Source organism: Pleurodeles waltl, chromosome 4_1 (genome assembly GCF_031143425.1).
Source record: "Pleurodeles waltl isolate 20211129_DDA chromosome 4_1, aPleWal1.hap1.20221129, whole genome shotgun sequence".
Classification (NCBI taxonomy): domain Eukaryota; kingdom Metazoa; phylum Chordata; class Amphibia; order Caudata; family Salamandridae; genus Pleurodeles; species Pleurodeles waltl.
Window position 1 is genome coordinate 234,132,016 of NC_090442.1, and position 20,402 is coordinate 234,152,417.

Below are 20,402 nucleotides of genomic sequence, written 5' to 3' on the forward strand. Positions count from 1 at the left end.
AGCAGTGGTTGTCATGGCATCCATGGTTCAGGGCTAGCAGTGCAGCGGTGGTGTAGCTGCGGGGTGTAGGAGAACCAAGGTTCTGGGAGTAGGATGCAGTCCAGGCACGGACGGGCATAGACGGACTAGCCTTGGATACATCAGCAGCGCGGCTGCGCTGTGGCCTTCATTAAATAGGTCCTGGGAAGAAGGAGGGATGGTGGGTAGGGCTAAGGGGTCATAGGAAATAGACAGCAGCAAAATAAACCAGAGAGAAAGGAGGGAAAAACAAGGAGCATGTAGGCACAAGAGTGAAAAGAACTAAGGCAAAGACCAGAAGAAGGAAAAGACGAAGCACAAGGACGGAAAGATTCAGGGTCCAACAGCAAGAGACAGCTGGGTCTGCAACCTGCTCAATGGGGTCGGGCTGTGGCATCCATTAAGTAGGTGCTGGGTGGCAGTGGGCATGGTTAGCAGAAGGCAGAAAAAGGATGGTAGCAAAACAAGCGAGATAAAAAGGAGGGGAAAAAACGTGACAGGCACAAAAGGGAAAGGAACTAAGGCAAAGGAAAACGGCACAAAAAGGTAATAACCATTGGAAGGAAAAAAGGCACAAGGAGAGCAAGAATCTGGCTGATCAGGGGCTGAGTGTGTGAGAGAGAGCTAGGTTTGGGATCTGCTCAATGGGGTCACGCTGAAGCCTCCATTACGTAGATATGGGAGGGGTGCTGGGTGGCAGTGAGCGGGGCTAGCGGGAAAAGGGCGGCAGCCCAACAAGCAGGAGAAAAGGGAGGGAAAGAGGGAAACAAAAGAGACAGGCTCAGATAGGCTCAAAATGGAAAGGAACTGAGGCAAAGGAAAGAGGCAGAAAAGGCTAAGACCCGAAGAAGGAAAAAAACGAGGCACAAGGACAGTAGGAATCTGGCTGATCAGGGGCCGACTGCGAGAGAGAGAGAGCTGGGTCGAGGACAAGCTGTGAGGGTACTTCGCTGGACGTAGCTTCGGGCCCCATATTCCCCATGACTACTGCTTCGGGTCCTCCTCACACAGGTCCGTGGAGTGGAGGGGGGTTGCCTACAGGAAGAGGTAGGGTTAGATACAGTGGGTTACAAGGATGGCCTGTTACAACCCTTCTACAATTTATGTGAAGAATTTGACCTCTCAGCGGAGCAGTTCCTGTTGTATGGTACCCTAGCAGCAGCGGTGAGCAGGAGGAGAGAAGTGGAACTACAGCTGCTTCATTTCGGTCAATTCCTATGTGATGTCACTAATACACAAAAACTGGTCCCAAAGATGCACCGGGCTCTGTGTGTGGATTTAAACTCCCCCCTGAGTTGTGCCCATTTGGACTCCTATTGGTCTGAGGTAATGACCTTGGTGGAGGTTACGGACCATTCCCTGACACCCCATGCACAGGTTATGTCTGCTGGGCCTCTATCTCCAACTTGCTAAACAAATTCACAACCTGTTTCATTGGCTTGGCTCTGATCCTCACCAAACCTAGGATTATAATGCACTGGAAAAATGCTGTGGGAAACAGGGTTGCGTGCTGAAAAGTGAATTTGCTACGCTGGAGAGGAGTGCACTGCCCCAGGAGGAACATCGGGGCAGGAGGCCCATTGAGTCTGCGTGAGCTTGAGAAACTTACTGGCTGACCTGATTGAGGGTAAAACCGAGGAAGATAATGCCGTCTCTGACTAGAGGACTAACTGGTGCAGCCTCGGATGACTGCGAACGGGCCTCTCAGAGTCGTGGGGAGAGGTATGGCTTCAGAAGTGGCTGTTGCACGCACTGCTTCATTAGAGCACATCGACAAGTAGGAGGGAGAGAACAACACAGATGACATGGGTGATTTCCTCACCTCTTTTTGGAGCCACTAATTGACTTGCTGAGGAAAGGGGAACATGTACAGCAAGGGTTGGGAAAGGGATAGAATGCTCCCACTGAGGGGAGTTTATCTGTTAGATCATTGACAGAATTATCCCATCAATATGGGTGGGTACTTATGCAAACTTCTTACGCCTGACAAGTAATTTTAATTTACAACTGTGTGAAATGTAATAAGTGTATACTGTTGCTTACTATTTACTGCAGACTGCCATACAGGAGACCATGACCCACAGTTGTACAATCTATTATACTAGCTATTTATGTATGTATCAGGGGTAAGCGCTGCAGATCTACTGTATGATAATAAATGTTTGTTTAAATAAAACATTTGAGATAATGTGTTATTTCATTAATGGGTGGTGTGCTGGGCTGCAAGTGGTAGTGGTCGAAGCAATAGTGGATGACTTGAACTGTGTGTGGATGGAAGTGTTGAGCGTCAGGTTGTGTTCTCTGGTGAAGTGGACTTGTTGCTGGCATCAAGTGTGCCATGCATGAATGAAAATGAATATACTTGGTGCCATGACATGGCATTACTGTTCACATGGATGTGATCCATATGTCAAACCAACCTTTCTGATGGAATGCCTCTGTGCAGTGTTACCTTAGTGTGTTTTGCTACGAGTGTAATTGGAACACTTCAGTAACTGCTGGCTCAAAAGTGTATTACCCAAGTCCTCCTTACCTACTTTTTGGCTTTCTACCAAACTTAGTTGGGACTTTCTTACCCTCTTGTGTTTTGTTGGAGTGGATGGTATGACAATTGTCTTCCAATTGCATCAGCAAACTTTTCCCAGTTTAAATGGTAAACAAAGTATGAGGCGATCAATCAGAAATGGTAAAAAAAAATAGGCTGTGGAAAGAGTGACACGCATTTAGAAAGTATATATTTTGAAAGTTGTTTTGATTGTATATTTGGGAACTGCATTTGTTGGGGTCTACGAAAAACCACCATCCAAAGATACTTCTGTGAACTGGAGACCCTGAGAAACATTTGGTGGTGTTGCCTTCATAGATACCAACAATTTTCCTTACCCAGAATGCATATGCCTAAAAATCATGTTTTCTTCTTGCATTTCATTAGCATTGAAGTATTCAGGCACTGAATGAGCAGGCACCCTAGGAACTCTAACTATTCTAAGCAAATCTAATATGTATTAACCCAGCGGAATTCAGAGAGGTGCTGCGCTTGTGAGGATCCATGCACGTTGTAATGATGTAACATGGCTCCATGCCAGAACACTGGGCATGGAACCAGCTTGTTCTGAGGTTCTGTCATGCAGGGTTCTCTGCATGACAGTTGATATGCTGGCTGTTGGTTGAGGCTGTAATAAATACCTCCTACCATATATCTTCATCTGGTGTGGATTCACATTATTACACTGGCGACACTTGGGCGGAGAAAGGAACACAGAGGTAGGGACAGCCTCAACAACAACAAAGAAGGAAGAGCTTGGATTATTTAAGAGAAAAACGGAGATAACTTACAGAGACGTGCTGGGAGAGGATCGAGCGTCTTGCAGCATGTTCTAGCGGAGAAAACCCAAGTCAAACAGGATTACTTTAGAAGCCATCCCAGAGTCATTGGATGATCATCCAACTACCTTAGAAGTCATTTTCTCATCATCCGACATCATCAAGCTCTTGAAGTCATCAGCAGAGCTTAGAAACTTGAGCCTAATGATCTGAGGATGACGTGAAAATTACCATCTGATTACTTTAGAAACTGTGGTGTTCCTGATGGTTTCAGGATGACTTTGCAATGAGTAGCTGATGACTTGACTTGACTATTTCTGATGATTTGAGGATTATTTGAAAATGAGTATGTGGTTATTTCTCAAGCACTAAATTGCAATGTGGTTTAGGCATGAGGCTCCCCTTGTACTAATTTTTTAATTGCCTCAGAAGCCCCTGCACCGTGTGCAGTATGCACTACGATGTATGTGGAGAACCAATCAAAAGCAAAGTTTAAGGTCGCAATAAGAAAAAAGTGATATTGTTTTCACACAATCTTCCCCATTCAAAACATGCTGGATGCTTGTTGAAGTCTGGGGGGTTTGAGTACATAAGAGTAAAACTACAAGTTCCGAAATGCAATGTAAAATATCAGGCATGACACATATCACATGATATTTCTATGTTGCTTTCCATTTACTCAGATTTCTTGTTTTGTCCTAATTTCCCCATTCCTGTGTAAACCACACATGACACAACACAATGCAAATAGTGTAGACATTTACAAAAAACAATTGAAAAAAATTAATCAGCAGCTTAACCTGAAATAACTAAGGACGTTTTAGGAGGAACACGAAAAATAAGGGAACTTTAGAGAATGTAGCATTCGGTCAGAGTTGCTGACTTTGGTTCGAGTATCTGCATCAATTTTGTAGTCAGTGATTTCAGCTGCTCTGTCTTTGAACGCACTTCCGGTGGCGCCGGAAGTGACATCACATGCCTGCGCCGGCCAACGTTTGTGGGAACATGCTAAAGTACAGGATATAAATGAGGTCCGAGACAAGGAGAATAATGGCATTAATTTACACTTTCTATTACAGCTTACACACTACTTCAAGCTCTAGTCTCACCACTTCTTGTTGCGTGAGTTTCTGCGAGGTAAATTCATCAGTGCTAAATTGTTTTCTCGTCGAGCGTATTCAGTAATGCGATTGTGGGACACTGTACTTTTCTTTGTTCCCGGGATTGATTCCAGTTTCAAAATACTCTTTAAAATCTGAAGCATTCTCGTGCATTGTTTAATATTGGCTACAAAGTAATTAGCGGCTAATTTGGGAACATACTTTTAAAAGCGCAATAAATGTTTAACTTTCTGAAAAGTCGGGCGCTGCATTTGGTCTTTTAAAAAGTACCCATTACAGTTCCGTACAGCTTGAGCTGTTCATAATTACTTGGTCGCACACACTTTATAACATCAGCTGCTACAAACTTGAACAACTGCTGACTAGTATCCGTTTTTGTCCAAGGTTAACACAGTATTGTGTGTCTTTCACTTTTTCAACCTTTATTTTCCAAAAACAGCTGTACTGTCCAAAGGAGATTGTGTGATAACTCGCAATGCCTATATAGGGCAAACTTGCCCTTGCTACCAATTGTATAGGCAGCCATGCGCTTACCCACACAAACGATCTTCGAAAAGGAGTGCTGTGGCTTTTTCCAGGTCCTGTCTCGCAGTCGCTATTTGCAGCACAACCTTCTGGTATCAGCATGTTTTTCAACTGGCACGGGCTGTGCCCTCGGCACAGCTCCTACTCCTGGATTGTGGCTTCAGCATTGCAAACAACAAGCTGGTGAGCAACGGTGGCAAAACAGTTTATGATTTTCTATTCATTCCGTTAGGTTGGTATCTCAATATTTAGTGGAGCCCTTTTATTGAGCTGATGTAATAAATTACACAGAGGGCTTAGCACCTTGCTCCATACTCGAGACCTTTGCCTAAAAAAATATGCTATTTTCCAGTCTTGACGGGGACAGGGTGAGGCGGCAGTCACCAGTTCCTGGCTATTGCTGCAGCCCCAGATACGTTTTCACAAACGAAACCAGACAGCTGTTTGTATCTCCTAATCTCTGCCATGAAGTAATTAAAATGCCAATGTGTACCAAAACACTCGGTTAAACGTGTGAATGGTCCAGTGATTTTAAAAAAAAGTGTTGGGATATTTTTAGACTTGTACACAGTAAATATAGATCCTTTTTACATGTGTGAGCTCAACTTACGGTTCCTCATCTTCATATTTTGTTTGTGCTTTCTGTTCATGTCTGTTAAGCAACTTGTTTTAAAGATATAGTTGAAGCCACTGGAATATTGTGATTTTTTTTTTCTGCTACTCTGCTGCATAAGTATGGATTTGCCACAAAATCCATCATCTTCCACACGGGTTGTACATTTTTACCAAAACATTTTCTTCTAGCTCAAGCAGTTCAAATGTTACTAAGAACATAGTCAGTTTTGTTGCCACACAATAGATAAACCCTTTCCAAAGATTGAAGGCCACCTTTCTGTTGCTGATTGCTGCATTTGACAACAAACTAGTACTAATAATCTGAAACCTTTGCTCAGATAGTGCTACCATCTATAAAGTGACAAAATAATGAGATATTACAAAATGTGCTGCATTATGCCACGTAACTTGGATTTTCTTATCACAAAACTTTGTTCTTCCTGCCACTTAATTCCAGTGGCCTGAGGTATAGTATGCTTTGAAATGTACAGGTTCACATGAATAGATAAGCCCATGAAACTTCTGAAAATGTCTTGTACATAAAAATAACAAAATGTAGAGCCCGCCCATAGTTTACCTTTACTTAGCATTGGCTGGCTCCCACGTCACTTTTGTTTCCTTGCTTAGTGGTGGTCAGCCCCTCCTTCTTCCTACTGGGCTTAAAGTCTTCATCCTGCAGTGGAGCCTGGCAGTTACTGTCTACAAGCCATTCTTCTGTTCACTAAATGCGGAGCCCTAAAGTACTTAATTGTGACCAATTCATGACGCAGGGAGTGCCCATATGCAACAGGTTTGGCCACCTCTGTAGTGATAGGATACACACAGGGACTTCTTTCAGTAGACCTGAGACTGCACCAAAGTGCTCAGAGGCTCTAAAAGCCCCCTGCACATCTTCAGTCATGAATCTCATGTATAGCATCATATAGCAGTAGGTTGGGGGCAGTGCCATTAATCACAAGCCTGTCGTAACAGTGGGTGTCCTGACCCAGGACATTGGCCAGTGGTTATAGTGCTATCACAAATAATACAGATGAGAGCTGGCAGCTCCTACCAACTGCATAACCGAATTAAAACCACCAGTTTTCATTCAGGCCGTCAGGTTTATGTACTGCAAGTACATTTGATGAAGCCATTTCCGCAGTTGGACAGAACTGTTATTGGGTTTAAAAAAAAAAAAAAAATCAACTCTATTATTTATCAGTACATTTCTCATTGACACTAAGGTAACCATAACATTATGACAGTTTTTTGGTAATAATTTAGGTTCCCAGTAGCACTCTATCCTCCTCTGCAAGGGAACACATAATTTGTCATGTAAGACAAAGCGAAATTAGTGATGTTTCCTTGGTGTATTATGTCAGCACCCTGAATGGTAGTATCCAAAATCATCATTTCTTTGTGTTGTGTTATTTTATTAATCACACAGTTACTCTGGATCTTCAGCAAAGTGAGTTATTGTAATGGAAACAGGGTTATGGTGTTGTGAATTCACTTCCTGGCAAGATTCAGGGTCAAAGGCGATAACATATTTTTCTGTGATGTCACTGAAATTAAAAGGTGTTGAATACTGCTTCCACTACCAATGGCATTTTGGCGATTCAACATCCACTGCACAGTGGTGAGCAGTAGGAACAGTGGGTATAGGTGTGGAAGGGAGGCACAGGAGGCATGGAGAGAGAAATAGTGGCAGGGAGAAATAGTGAAAATGGACTGGCAAGAAACAGCAAGGTGAGGCAGAGTAATCATAGGACGATCTTGAGACATCAAGGCATTAAAGCTCAATTGAAATGTTAATTTAATTGCTTCATATAAATTGATGCAGCTGGGATCAATTTTGGGATGATACAGAGTATGGGTTTGTGTTGTGCCTGCACGTTATGCTTCTAAACACAGCAGACTTCAGTGAACTCTGCGTTGTGCAGCACCAGAGTATGGAGGTAAGAAAGTGGAGGTCCAGGGCTCAACTCTGATGCCAGACGTGCACAGGAAAGGGCCACATCACTGCATGCATTACTTTAGTTTCTTTTTTGCATGAGCGAGATGTCAACCCACCTCTACAGTAATTGACACCATAAGCATATATGCAGTACTACCTTAAGAGTCCTGGCACCTGTAAAATGTATAGCTTGAAAGCTGTGGTAAAGTTCATCTAAAAGATTTCAAAGAAACTTGTTCTCGTCTACATCGATTTGTAGGCAGACGAGCCATGCATGTGTGTACCAACAACATGACTCAGCTGCTTTTTTTATTTTTAGTTACTGATCTGTGTTAGATTGTTAAAAAGACAAAATCAATCAAAAATGTTTTTTTGTTTTTTTTTAAGTATTGGGGCGGGGGCAACAGAGGGGGGGCAAAGCAATGGAGGAAGGAGGATGAGCAGGCAGAAGTAAGATGGGAAGCGTAGGTGGGGGGGAGCAACACAGGGGGATGCTAGCAGAATCAAAATAGGGTAGTTCATGAAATTTGTGTGGCAGGGCGATAGCTGCACTACACTGTTCACACTTGCTGTCCACTGTGTGCATCCACTCTCTACCCTGTACATATGTCCTCTGCATCCACTCTTCAAAATATACAGACACTCTCTGACACTCACATGAATTGTCCACCCTTTGTCTGCCCTCCATCCACAAGATGCACTCTCTACCCTATTCATGCGCACCCTGTAAACCCACCCTCCACCTTGTATTTTCATTCTCTGTTGTCTACACTCTTGTGTTCTTCACACCCATACAACAAATGCAGTGCAGGCTCTACCCTGTAGATCCACTCTCAATGGTCTACGTCCTCTCTCTACATTGCACATCTACTCTCCTAACCATCTCATCAGGCTGCATAGCTGCTTTTATCCTCATTATCTGCTTAACCTTGTACTCTTGGTGTCAGCCCTATACCTACCCCTCTCTATGCTAAATATCTACTTTCTAAACGTTCTCTTCACTTCCATGTGTGGTCTTCACATGCACTTCAACAATACATCCATTGTCCACTCTCTAAATCTGTTCTCTACCCTTCACATCCATTCAGAGCCATCTGCATCCACTATCCAAGTCTCACCTCAACTCTCCATGTACTTCTGCTATCTATATCCTATCCTTCCTCCCCTCAAGCACTACCTTAACTCTCCACTCTATACATTTGCTTCTTACGTTAGATTGCTCATCCATAATACTCTCCAGCCTATGGCTTTGACCTCTAAATGTACTTGCACTGTGCCCTCCACATTATGTACTCTTCCCTCCAACATCTGCATGCCAACCTGTGTATATGTCCACCACATTCCTCAAGTTCACAGTTGCTCTCTTGTCAACCTTTGCTCCCTGCTCCATACAACCACCCTGCCCTGAACACCCACTCCCTGCCCTGTACATGCACTCTACAACCTGAACTTGCCCGTTTTATCCTGTCCAAATGCTCTCCATTTCTAAGATGCACTCTCCATGCTATACACCCACTGTGTTCCACACGTATTCTCCATACCCATTTTCCTTGCACTGTAGGCACTACCATCTCTCTCCACCCTATACACTTGCAGTCCACCTCCACTTTCCAAACCCCTTAACCACACAGTATATCAGCTCTCCACCATGTTCATCTACTTCACACTGTACCTCTGCTCATCTGACTACTAACTGTGCTCCCCTCTGTATCAGCTGTCCACCCTCTAAATAATCTAATTTGACCTACCATATGCAGCCTCTACGATCCATGTCTGCTCCTTTCCCTCCATTGTGCATTCATTGTCACTCTCTATATGCACCCTCTAAATGTGTTCTCCATCCTACACATCCACTGTAACCCCTGTCTATCAATTCTCTAAGTCCCACTTCTGCTGTCCATCATGTACATTGTCTCTCCATGTGCAAGACCTATTTTCCCCCATCATCTCTCTGCACACCATATTTTCACTCAGTGCAATACATAGGCTCTTGGCCTTCTACTTCCTACACCAACACCTTACATTGGCTCTCCACCCTTGTCATACATAAACACTCTGATTGACATATACACTCTTCATCCAGCACATTTAACCCCTACGTCTGCTCTTATATAGTTCTCAGCACATGCCCTCTCCAACCTCCAGTTGTGCTTGCCACTCTGTACAAAACTCATTAGCTTCCAAATATGTTTTTTACCCTCTTTGTTAGCTTTCTACTCATGACTTGCTATCTTCACCATTTACATTCTCAGTACCCAATAGTTCCCTTTTCACCCTCCTCATGCGGTTTCTACTATGCACATGTACCCTCTTCCTTCTACATGTCTGCCCATGAGTCACATCCTTCTGTCTATATTGGCTGTACAGACTCTACATCCATTGTTCCCCCTATACACCTGCACTATACAGCTCGCATCTACCATCTATGTGGCACTGCCACTATTCATATCTGCTCATCACATTAACTTACTAAATGTTTTATATCAGCTTTGACACCTGCTCATCCACTCTCCTTCAGATATCTCCACTCCACATGCTTGCTACATTCTGTACATGCACTCCTCACATTGACTTTTGTTTGCATGTTTGATCTCTACTATCCACATGTGTATTCTACCCAGCACTTGCACTGCTAGTTTATACACATTGTTCACCCACTGTATCCACTATATACATCTGTTGTTTACCTCACATATATGATCTAAGCTTTATGTATCCACTCTCCAAGTTTCATATCCTCTCTGAATCCTGTACATCTGTTCTCAACGAGCCACTCCAAACACCACTTCTACTCTCCATGCAGTACATCCACCTCTACACCACCTTATCTGTTAAATACTAAACTCACCGACTCCTAGCCCGTTTCATTCTCTCTCCCCATTACAACTGATAGTAATACCATTTAAGTTTCCTCTTTGTGAACTTTCTAACCTTTAAATTCACTCTCTACATCCACTCTTTCCCACTATATCAGCTTTCCATCTTCACTAAACATCCATTGACACTCCACTTTTGCTCACCTATAGCTTCCAAAATAACTCTCTATTTATCTCTTGAAACTGCTGTATAGCTGCTAGCTCCCACTTCAGATCTGATCTTCAGTTATGCTCTTCGCAGGAGCTCTCCATATCCACTCTCAGCATCCACTATGTCCTGGGCTCTTTACATGCACTCTTCACATCTCCTATCCAAATCTGCTCTGCACAACACATTTCACACACCATATCCTTACTCTTCCGTCCTGTGCTGTACTGTTCTACCATCCACCAACAGGACTCAACACTTGACATATGTGGCCTTAGCATGATAATTTTACACCTGCAGTCCAATGCTACCCCCCCACTACATGTTAGTATCTTCTCTCCGCAGTCTGCCTTTGCTTTCTACATAGACTTTCCACATGAATATCCTCTTACACTCTGTAGTTGCATAGTTCAATATCCATTTACACTTAAAGCCCATTCTTAGTCACAACACAAATTGTACCACTTCCAACTGTGATTTAGAACCCTTCTCATTGCTTGCCTTACTTACTGCCACACATGTAACTGTCACTACTTACAACTCCACAGTCCATCCCCCACACTTACTTATAGTACTCAATCATCAAAAGCAACTTAAACCATATGCTTATAAATACAGCACAACTTAACCACTCTCACGAGCACTTGCCAACAGATAATTAGAATACCTCCTGGGACACCCTGTACTCTTTGACTACCACTGATATAAGTTATTCAAACTTCATTTGTCATAACATTATTCACAGCAAACAACCATTGTAAAGACCACCGTTTATCACATTGCTCACACCTACTCAGTACTCACACTGTACCAGTCACCTACACAACATCATAAACGTGCAAACCCATACACACCAAAGCCATTCACAATAAAACTCTCGTGACACCCTACTGCATAGATTATATAGCCCACTCACCCAACTCAGAACGCATATGAAGTCCACTCACAATACTTCGCAACACTCTCTCATCCTTAGCTCCTCAGTGCTGCTCTACGCATCTGTGAAATTAACATAATAGTTTCAATTTAGAGGGAAAAAAATGATTCTATACATCACAGAAACCTGCTGCAAATCCCTTTAAAATAGGAATGATGTATGAAAATGTGATTTTGATGTTATTTCTAAATTTATGGTATATCAGTTAGTAGTAGCTGTGATAAGTTATTAGAATTGTAGTATTACCACTACATTGTGTCTGGATGATGTTTGATATACACTAATTGTTACACCTGCAGTCCCATGCTCCCCCCCCCCCACTAGATGTTAATATCTTTCGCTTACTAGTATACTCCATTGCTATTCAAGTCTACAGGAACTACTGTGGGAGGGAGACCTATCAATCACAAAAAGTGACAGTGACGCAAACATCATGGAATCATGTCATAGTAACCTATTCAGAAGCACTTGGGGCGCTAAAGTAATAAAGTGGCACCCAGAAGTAGTCATAAAATAATTTTGAAGTAGCACAAAGAAATCCTGAAGTAGTCATGAAGTCCTCACGGAGTAATCTAACCCATTCCCCTAGGTGTCGTGGAATCACCATGAAGTAATCTGCACTCATCCCCTAGCTGTCATTGAGTCATCTTGAAGTAATCTGCTGTCATCCTCTAGTTGTCATGGAGTCATCATGCAGTAATCTGCATGCAGTAATCTGCACTCAGCACCTAGCTGTCATGGAGTCATCCTGTAGTCTTTAAAGATAATCACACATTTTCAAGGAAGTAATCAGAAGGCCATCCTGTAGTAGTTACTGTGATGACTGTGGAGTCATCTAATTTAAATATTTCACCCTATAGGCATACTTCAGGATGGTTTCGGATGACTTCACTGGATAATTACAGGAATAGCCCAGCTGAAGTCATCAGATGACTTCAAAATGACTCCAGGAAGATCTTCCTTTTTGACTTGGGAAGTGTGAAATTGCGGTTGTAGGGGCTTTGTGGAAAGCTGTTTGAGCATTTACTGAAGATCAAAGTGGTCTCTGTATGCTTCACGACGTCAGAAGGTCAGTGAGCAATTGGAAAAGGACTGAAAGCTGTGGGAATTGTTGGCGGCCATCTTGAGTGTGGTGGAAGGAGAAAAACAAGCCAGATTGACTGAAGAAAATAGACGATGTTTGGTTGTGGCCATTTTGAGTGAGGAAAACGATCCGAGATTGCTCAAAGAGAAAGCAAGCCCAACTGCCTGAAGAAAACGGACCGAATGTTTCGTGGCGGCCATTTTAGATGAGGAAGAAGGAATTTTTTTTATTTTAAAAAAAAACATTTTTTACAGCGCAATTGTTGGAGGACATCGAAGAAGAACATCGACGGTCTATTGGAAGTTGAAACTTAGACGGAGACTGGATAAGGATCACTATATTGGTTTGTGGTCACGGGAATATACATTTCTTTGGAAACTTTATTGCACTTGTGGAATACAAGTATTGGGCGTTGTAAAATGAATTAAACTGAAAAGGTCGTCTCTGCGGTGACAAACACACCTGAAGACCTGTGTTTGATATAGCGGCATCGTGCTGGGACATACAGTGACTGGCACACCTTTTGGACTTTAAGTACTTTTAGCAACTAGTAGGGTTTGGAATATATTGTGGGGAAGAAGTGTTTTACACCTCTTGTGAGTATGCAGAATGTTACGGTGCCGCCGTTTTTCTTGTCAGATCCAGGAGAACCGGTTATTAAGTGGAAGAAATGGAAAAAGATTTTTGAGAATTATGCCAGGGTGTGTGGTACGAATTTGAGTGGTGAAAGGAAGCAGGCACTTTTGTTACATTGTTTAGGGGGTGAAGGACAGGAGGTGTTGGAAAATCTACCTCCATTGTCGCAAGCTGATCAGAGGGGGTTGAATGAATATGAAATATGTGCAAGACAACTAGATTTACATTACTTGCCAAAGATTAGTACTATTATGGAAAGGTACCATTTTGGTTTGCGGGAGCAAGGGAAAGAGGAGAGTGTTGAAGAATATATTACGGCTTTACGGAAGTTGGCTTCAAGTTGTAAATTTGGGGCGTTGGTAGAAGAAAGGATTAGAGATCAGTTTGTGCTGAGGTGTTGCAGTGATAAAGTGAGGGAAGAACTCTGGCTAAAGGACGAGCCACCGTTGGATGAGGTTGTTAGTATTGCAAAAAGTGTAGAGCATATGTTAAAGTGTGTTGGAGAACTAAGTAAAGCACATAAAGAAGACCAGGTCAGTGTAAAAGCACAAGAAGTGGAGTGTCAAGTCATACAAAAAGATGAGAAGGAAAAAAAGTATGAGGGTGTCCGTGAGAAAGGTGTTGTAATAGAAAATAGCGCAGGAAAGACACAGGGGAATAGGAGGTTTGCAACACCTTTTCAAGGAAATTGCTACAGATGTGGAAGATTTGGACACATGGCTAATGCAAGTGAGTGTCCTGCTAATAGGATTACTTGTAATGTTTGCGGAAAAAGAGGACATTTTGGAAAAAATTGTAGGATGAGGAATAGGAGAGATTCTAGATCAGAAATAAAGGCAGTCAGTTTTCAAGTTAGTGAGAGTGAGGTGGAACATCCCTCTGAGTGGGTTTTGGTGGGGAATGTTAGAGTCAAAATGAAATTTGATTCGTGCTCTCACATCACGTTTCTCTCAAAGGATTTTTTTATGAAGAATTTTCAAGGAAGGAAGAAACTGTTCAAACCTAATATTAAACCTACGGGTTATGGTGGGTTGCCAATTAAGTTATTAGGTTATTTTGATGACTGCATTGAGTACAATGGTAGGTTCACTGATGCTAGGATTTATGTTGCTGAGAGGGGTGATAATTTGTTGAGCTGGAGTCATCAAGCACGCTTGGGTGTCATTCTCAATCCTAATGCACATCCATCTGTTCAGGTACAATCTATTGAGGGTGACGAAAACAAGTTTGTGAGAGCTTTTGGTGAATTGTTCAGTGACACCTTGGGGTGTTTAAAGGGGTACAATCACCATATTAAGTTGAAACAGGGCGCAGTACCAGTTGTGGCAAAAGTTAGACGCATTCCCATTTGTGTCCAAGACGCTGTACAAAAAGAGATAGATAAATTGTTGTCCACTGGTGTTATACAGCCTGTAGAGGCAACGGAGTGGTTAGCTCCCATTGTTGTGGCACGTAAACCAAATAATGAAATCCGTCTATGTGTGGATCTTCGTGCCTTAAATAAAGAAGTGGTGGTTGACAAGTTCCCACTTCCCAATATTGAGGAATTAGTATCATCGTTGGATGGTGCTTGCTATTTTACCACTCTGGATATGGCATCAGCATACCATCAGGTTCCGTTGAGTAAAGAGTGTCAAGAATTAACGGCTTTTATTACGCCAATGGGGGCCTTCAAGTTTTTGCGTATGCCGTTTGGGCTGGTTTCTGCGGCCTCAGTATTCCAGAGGATTATGGAAGATCTTTTTAAAGGCATTTCAGGCGTAAAGTGCTACCAGAATGATGTATTAATATGTGGGAGAAACGTGAGAGAACATGATGAGAGGGTGCATGCTGTGCTTAAAAGGATGCTTGATGCTGGGTTATCTCTTAGGCGAAGCAAATGTAAATTTGGAGTCACTGAACTGGACTATATGGGTCATCATATTTCACGGCAGGGGGTGAGTCCTAAAAAGGATTTGGTGGACACTATCGAAATGTTAAAAGAACCGTGTACAAAAGATGAGGTTTCTTCATTCTTAGGTATGGCAGAATTTTATAACAAATTTATACGAAATTTTGCAGATAAGACAGTAAATCTAAGGAAGTTGATGTGTAAGAATGCAGAGTTTGTTTGGACGGAAGAGTGTGGTACAGAATTTAAACAAGTAAAAAATGATCTCAGGAATGCACCAAACTTACAAGCTTTTGTACCTGGGAATCCCACTTTCATTGTTACTGATGCGAGTATAAAGGGGCTGGGTGCTCTTCTTTTTCAGATCAGGAAGGGCCAAGAGGTGCTAATAGCTTGTGCTTCAAGATGCTTGAAAGGGGCAGAGATATGTTATTCTGTTATAGAGAAGGAAGCGTTGGCAATATTCTGGGCCATAAACAAGTTCAGAAAATTTGTGTGGGGATCTTCTTTTGTAGTCAGGTCTGATCATAAACCCCTGAAAGAAATTTTTGAGAAGAAGGGTTTGGACTCGATTTCCTCGAGGATCAGGAGATGGGTCATTTCCTTACAGGAGTAGAACTTCATGTTTGAATACATTCCGGGAAAGACAAACGTAACGGCAGACTGTCTGTCGAGATTGGTGGAGGTGGTAGAGTATGATAAATCTCAGGATGAAAATGATCAATGTGATGCTGAGTGTGGCATAAGAGTTTGTGATGTTACGCTGGGGGCTGTAAAGGAAGATGAATGGAGGGATGAGTTGCAAAAGGATAGTGAATTGTGTTCTGTGATGTCTCTTTTGGATCAGCATAAGTCTCGAAGTCTGGTTAAACCTTGGTCGTTAGTTGCGAATGAGTTAGCCGTTGTTGATGGTGTTCTAAGGAGGGGCACAAGAATGATTCCCCCATTGAGTTTGAGAGAAGTCATCGTGAACATGGCTCATGAAGGGCATATGGGCATTTCTAAAACCAAAGAGCGCATCCGTCAGGATTTCTGGTGGCCTGGATTAGATTTGATGGTGGAACGTACTGTTAGGGAGTGTACACCTTGTCAAGCTAGTGATAAGGTACTCAAACCAAGATGTTCACCTATGGTTTGTAGAAGTTTACCAAAAAGTCCATGGGATGAATTAGCTATCGATATTGTGGGGCCATTGCATGGAGAACATCAGACTCCTTACCTGTTGGTGTTGCTGGATTTGTATTCACGATGGGTGGAGGTGAGTTTGGTGAGAGAGATCACTTCTCAATCTGTGATCAGTTTTTTAGAATCTGTGTTCAAACGCAAGAGTTTTCCTAACTCTATTCTTTCTGACAATGGTCCGCAGTTCTGTTCTGCTCAGATGGAGGAGTATTTTGTAAAATGTGGAATTGTACACAAAAAAATTGCGTTATATCATCCAGAGGCGAATGGTGCTTTGGAGAGATTTAACAGGACTTTAAAGGAGAGTATACAATTAGCAAAGGTAAACTGTTTAGATTGGAGAAAAGAACTGCAGGGTCGTATAACAGCTTACAGGTACACTCCTCATGCATCAACGGGGAAGACTCCTTTTGAACTGCTCAGGGGAAGGTCTCCAAATACTTGTTTGTGTCCTGGCTGGATGGTTGCTGGGAAGGGTTTGAAAAACAATGGTATTGGGGAATGGAGAGACAAAGAAGTGTCTCTGCAAAGCAAAAGGAAGATTTATGTTGATAAAAGGAATAATGCGAAAGTTACAAATTTTGAGGTTGGAGATAAAGTAAAGGTCAAAGCTCCTGTTGGGTGTCAAAATTGGTCAAAATATACCTCTCCAAAAACTATCATTAAGCTGTTTAAAAATGCTGTCAAGACGGATGATGGTCGCATCTGGAATCATAGTCGTGTAGCACATTTTGGGGTGTGTGGTGTGGCCGACAGGAGAGATGATACTTCTTATCGTTTTCCCTCTGACATTGATTTAAGGTCTGATAATACTCGTAGGAGTGTCAGAACACGCAGGTTTCCTTTACATTTGCGTGATTTTGTGTAGTTCTTTCTACCCTCTTTTTCTTTCTGTTCAAATGTGTTTTTTGTTCTCATGTTATTTCTGTTCTAATGTAAAGAGGAAGAAGTGTAATGATGTAACATGGCTCCATGCCAGAACACTGGGCATGGAACCAGCTTGTTCTGAGGTTCTGTCATGCAGGGTTCTCTGCATGACAGTTGATATGCTGGCTGTTGGTTGAGGCTGTAATAAATACCTACTACCATATATCTTCATCTGGTGTGGATTCACATTATTACACACGTTCTTACCCAGAATGCCTTGAAATGTAATATTTTTGATCAAAAATGCAATTTTGTCAGTATTTATATAATGGAAATCAAGAACGTCTGGAAAACAGCAACATATATGGGCAGGTCTAACACACTTGATAGGAACAAACCAAAACTGTCAACTTGTGAAGACCACATTGACTTCAAGCTGTTCGTTTTATCTGGTTCTAGTCAGGGCCAACAGGCCCACCCACCCTGGTGGGGTATTGTTTTTAATTGAGAAAAGTGCAGAAATGTTGGGTGGTAGGATTTTGTGTAGCCCTGCAAATTGTGTAATTTTGCTAAAGCTTAATGTCTGAAGGACATGATATGCAAGAATACATTGAAGGACCAGGCAAGCTGTGCTACATTGCACTGCCCCAAGTGTCTCATCTGGGGCCGGTAGATTACAGAGAGTACCAGCCAAACCCTGGCCCAAGTAGCAGAGCTACACATCCCATGAATTCAGATAATTCAATAAAAAAATCTTGATGGTGCCATGGTAGTTTTTGAGCCTTTCATGTCCTGTGCAATAGGCACACTCACACGTGTGATAGAGTTTTTATCGTGAGAAGTGTGGGAATGCATAACAGTATAACATGTGTTAATAGATATTGAATTTCTCTACATTTTGGACCTTCAAGTATAAGTCCATGGGCACAAAAACACACATTTTATTAGAAGCACCTTCAAAATCACTACTAGACATTATTGGGAACCATAGGAGAGTCCTAAAGCAAGATGGGCGATTATGGAGAGTTCACCCTGATGTATTCAGCGGCAGAGGTGGATGGCAAATGTCTTTATTTTCGACTCTTTCCGTAGTTCTGGTGCGGACTGACTTCAACAGACTTCTCGAAGTTGATTTTCTCATATGTCTCAATGTTGAACATCTCCTGCGTCTCAACATGGTGGTAGTCTTCGACGCTGACCTTCTATGACTCGACATCAAACTTCGCCTCCTCTTCGACATCAACCCAGCTCTCGATGGCGAACATGTAGGCACTGTACCTTATCTCAACATCAAAGCCCTTAAAGTCAACCTGGAGCAATATTGTTTTTGATGGTAGTCTCTTTTTTTGGATCTCCCTCATCTGGAGTCCTCAGAAGAAAGTGGAAGAACCCTGGTAGGGTACTGACACTCTCCACATTCTTGTGACGTTTCATCTTCAGACTACGCCTGTTGCTGACTGCATCACTTTTCTAACCCATGAAGGCAAATCTTCTCCCGGTCTCTGAGGGTAAATCTGGAAAAGCTCCTGCAGTGTGGGCATCTGTCAGGAACATGACTATCAGAAAGGCAGATGATGCAAACGTCATGAGGGTGACTTGGACACTTTTCTTCCAAAAGCAGGACACTTGTCAAAAAAGGATGGCTTTTTTTTTGACAAAGAAAACTAAATTCTGTCAGATGATGACAGAAAAACACTTGAACAGAGTAAAGTAGTTGTCAAAATTCTTAAGTGAGATTTGTTTGAGGACAAAGAGCCAAAAATAAGGCCGAGCTCAGTGTTCCAAAATCCTCTCAACAGGAGCCAGTAATAAGAACTGAGGCAACTGCCACCTGCTGAGCATAATGATCCTTTTAAAAAGGGTTTGTGAATGAGATTTACAGTCAAATATCACAATCCAGTTAATTTGCCTGATTTCGTTTAAATATATGTATTACCCTTTTTTAAATTCCATTTTAAGCAATTGGCCAATGTGACCTTACCTCTAGGATGCAAAACATTAATGTCTTAAGTGTCTCTCCAGGCCTTACTGAAGAAAGAAGAATATCTGCACTTACAGCATTTGGCAAAGAAATGCTCCGGGTTCCCTGCACAAGCGCAGGAATATTCACTGCTTATGACTATCAGTGGAGATCAACTCTCAGAGAAATGTGTATTCTTTTCATAAATGTATGGCATCCTGAAATCACCAGCGAGTTACATGCCTCTTTCTTCCATAAAGTGAAAATGATTAGAAACTGCAAAAATAGGATATATTGACCAGCACTTAAATAATTGCAAAGATGGTTGAATTAAAAAAAAAAAAAAACTCTGCCTGTTTTTGGAAGGCTGGAAGATTAACTTAGCACAGCAAACCTTTAATTTATGGCATTTTCAGAAAAAACCCACTACCTTGTGTAATTTTTTCCAAGTTTTCAAAACAATTGCAACACATTTGCAGTTTCATTCGTTCCCTCCAGAGAAAACCATAAATAATGAATACTGTTAGAATCCCCAATATGGGGGGGTGGGGGGAAGAGACAAATTATGAAGGCTTAAATGCAACTTGCTAGATACATTAAAGGGGTTAAATATGACTAGTGTTTACATATATTGTTTTATATGAGAACAGTCTTAAAAAAAGTTAGAGAGATGTCACAGGGCAAAAAATGTTGGCTGGGCGATTTGAATTTAACTGATTATTTTTTAATCTACTATTTGGAAGATTTTGGATATGACAGGAAAATATCTAAACAGTGGACATTTGTGATTTTGAACATGAAAAATGATTTGCGTACAGAGGACAATCTTACATAAAATTATCAATATGTTTTGGACCGTTAGAGGCATGCACATTTTGTTTTGATCGAGTGGAAGGAACTGTACAATTTCAGCACCAATGTATTAAAAGATTTGTGCTATTAAAAAAGCAATGTAATGATTAACTGATGGAAATACCTTAAAATGTATGCTTCACAACCTTCTTAATAAGCCACACGTCATTTTATTTGACCAGTTCATGTATATTTCTATAAAAATACATTCTTTGATTATAGAAAATAGGTTTACACAGCAGCTTACCTTCATTCGACATTCTTTAAGTAGACCTTCTACAAACTTCCAATTGGTTTGAGCGATTACTGCTGGAGAAAGATCGGAGAGTTTGGGTTGCCTTAGAGTTTTTCCAATTGTCCGAGCTTCCTGCATGTATTTCTGAAGCAAACAGAATAATATTATTTTGAAATGAATAGCACACAAAAACGA

The 20,402-nt window shown here is 41.9% G+C and overlaps 1 protein-coding gene across 4 annotated transcripts in view; it reads right to left on the reverse strand.

Annotated features, from left to right (window-relative positions):
* The window catches only part of DENND5B (DENN domain containing 5B), a 517,562-nt gene that overhangs the window by 304,781 nt on the left and 192,379 nt on the right, over nucleotides 1-20,402 (reverse strand). For all 4 annotated transcript variants that reach the window (XM_069228198.1, XM_069228199.1, XM_069228197.1 and 1 more), the window contains one exon: nucleotides 20,220-20,351. In XM_069228198.1, the coding sequence (XP_069084299.1) occupies nucleotides 20,220-20,351 (132 nt within the window). The remainder of the gene's footprint in view (nucleotides 1-20,219; nucleotides 20,352-20,402) is intronic.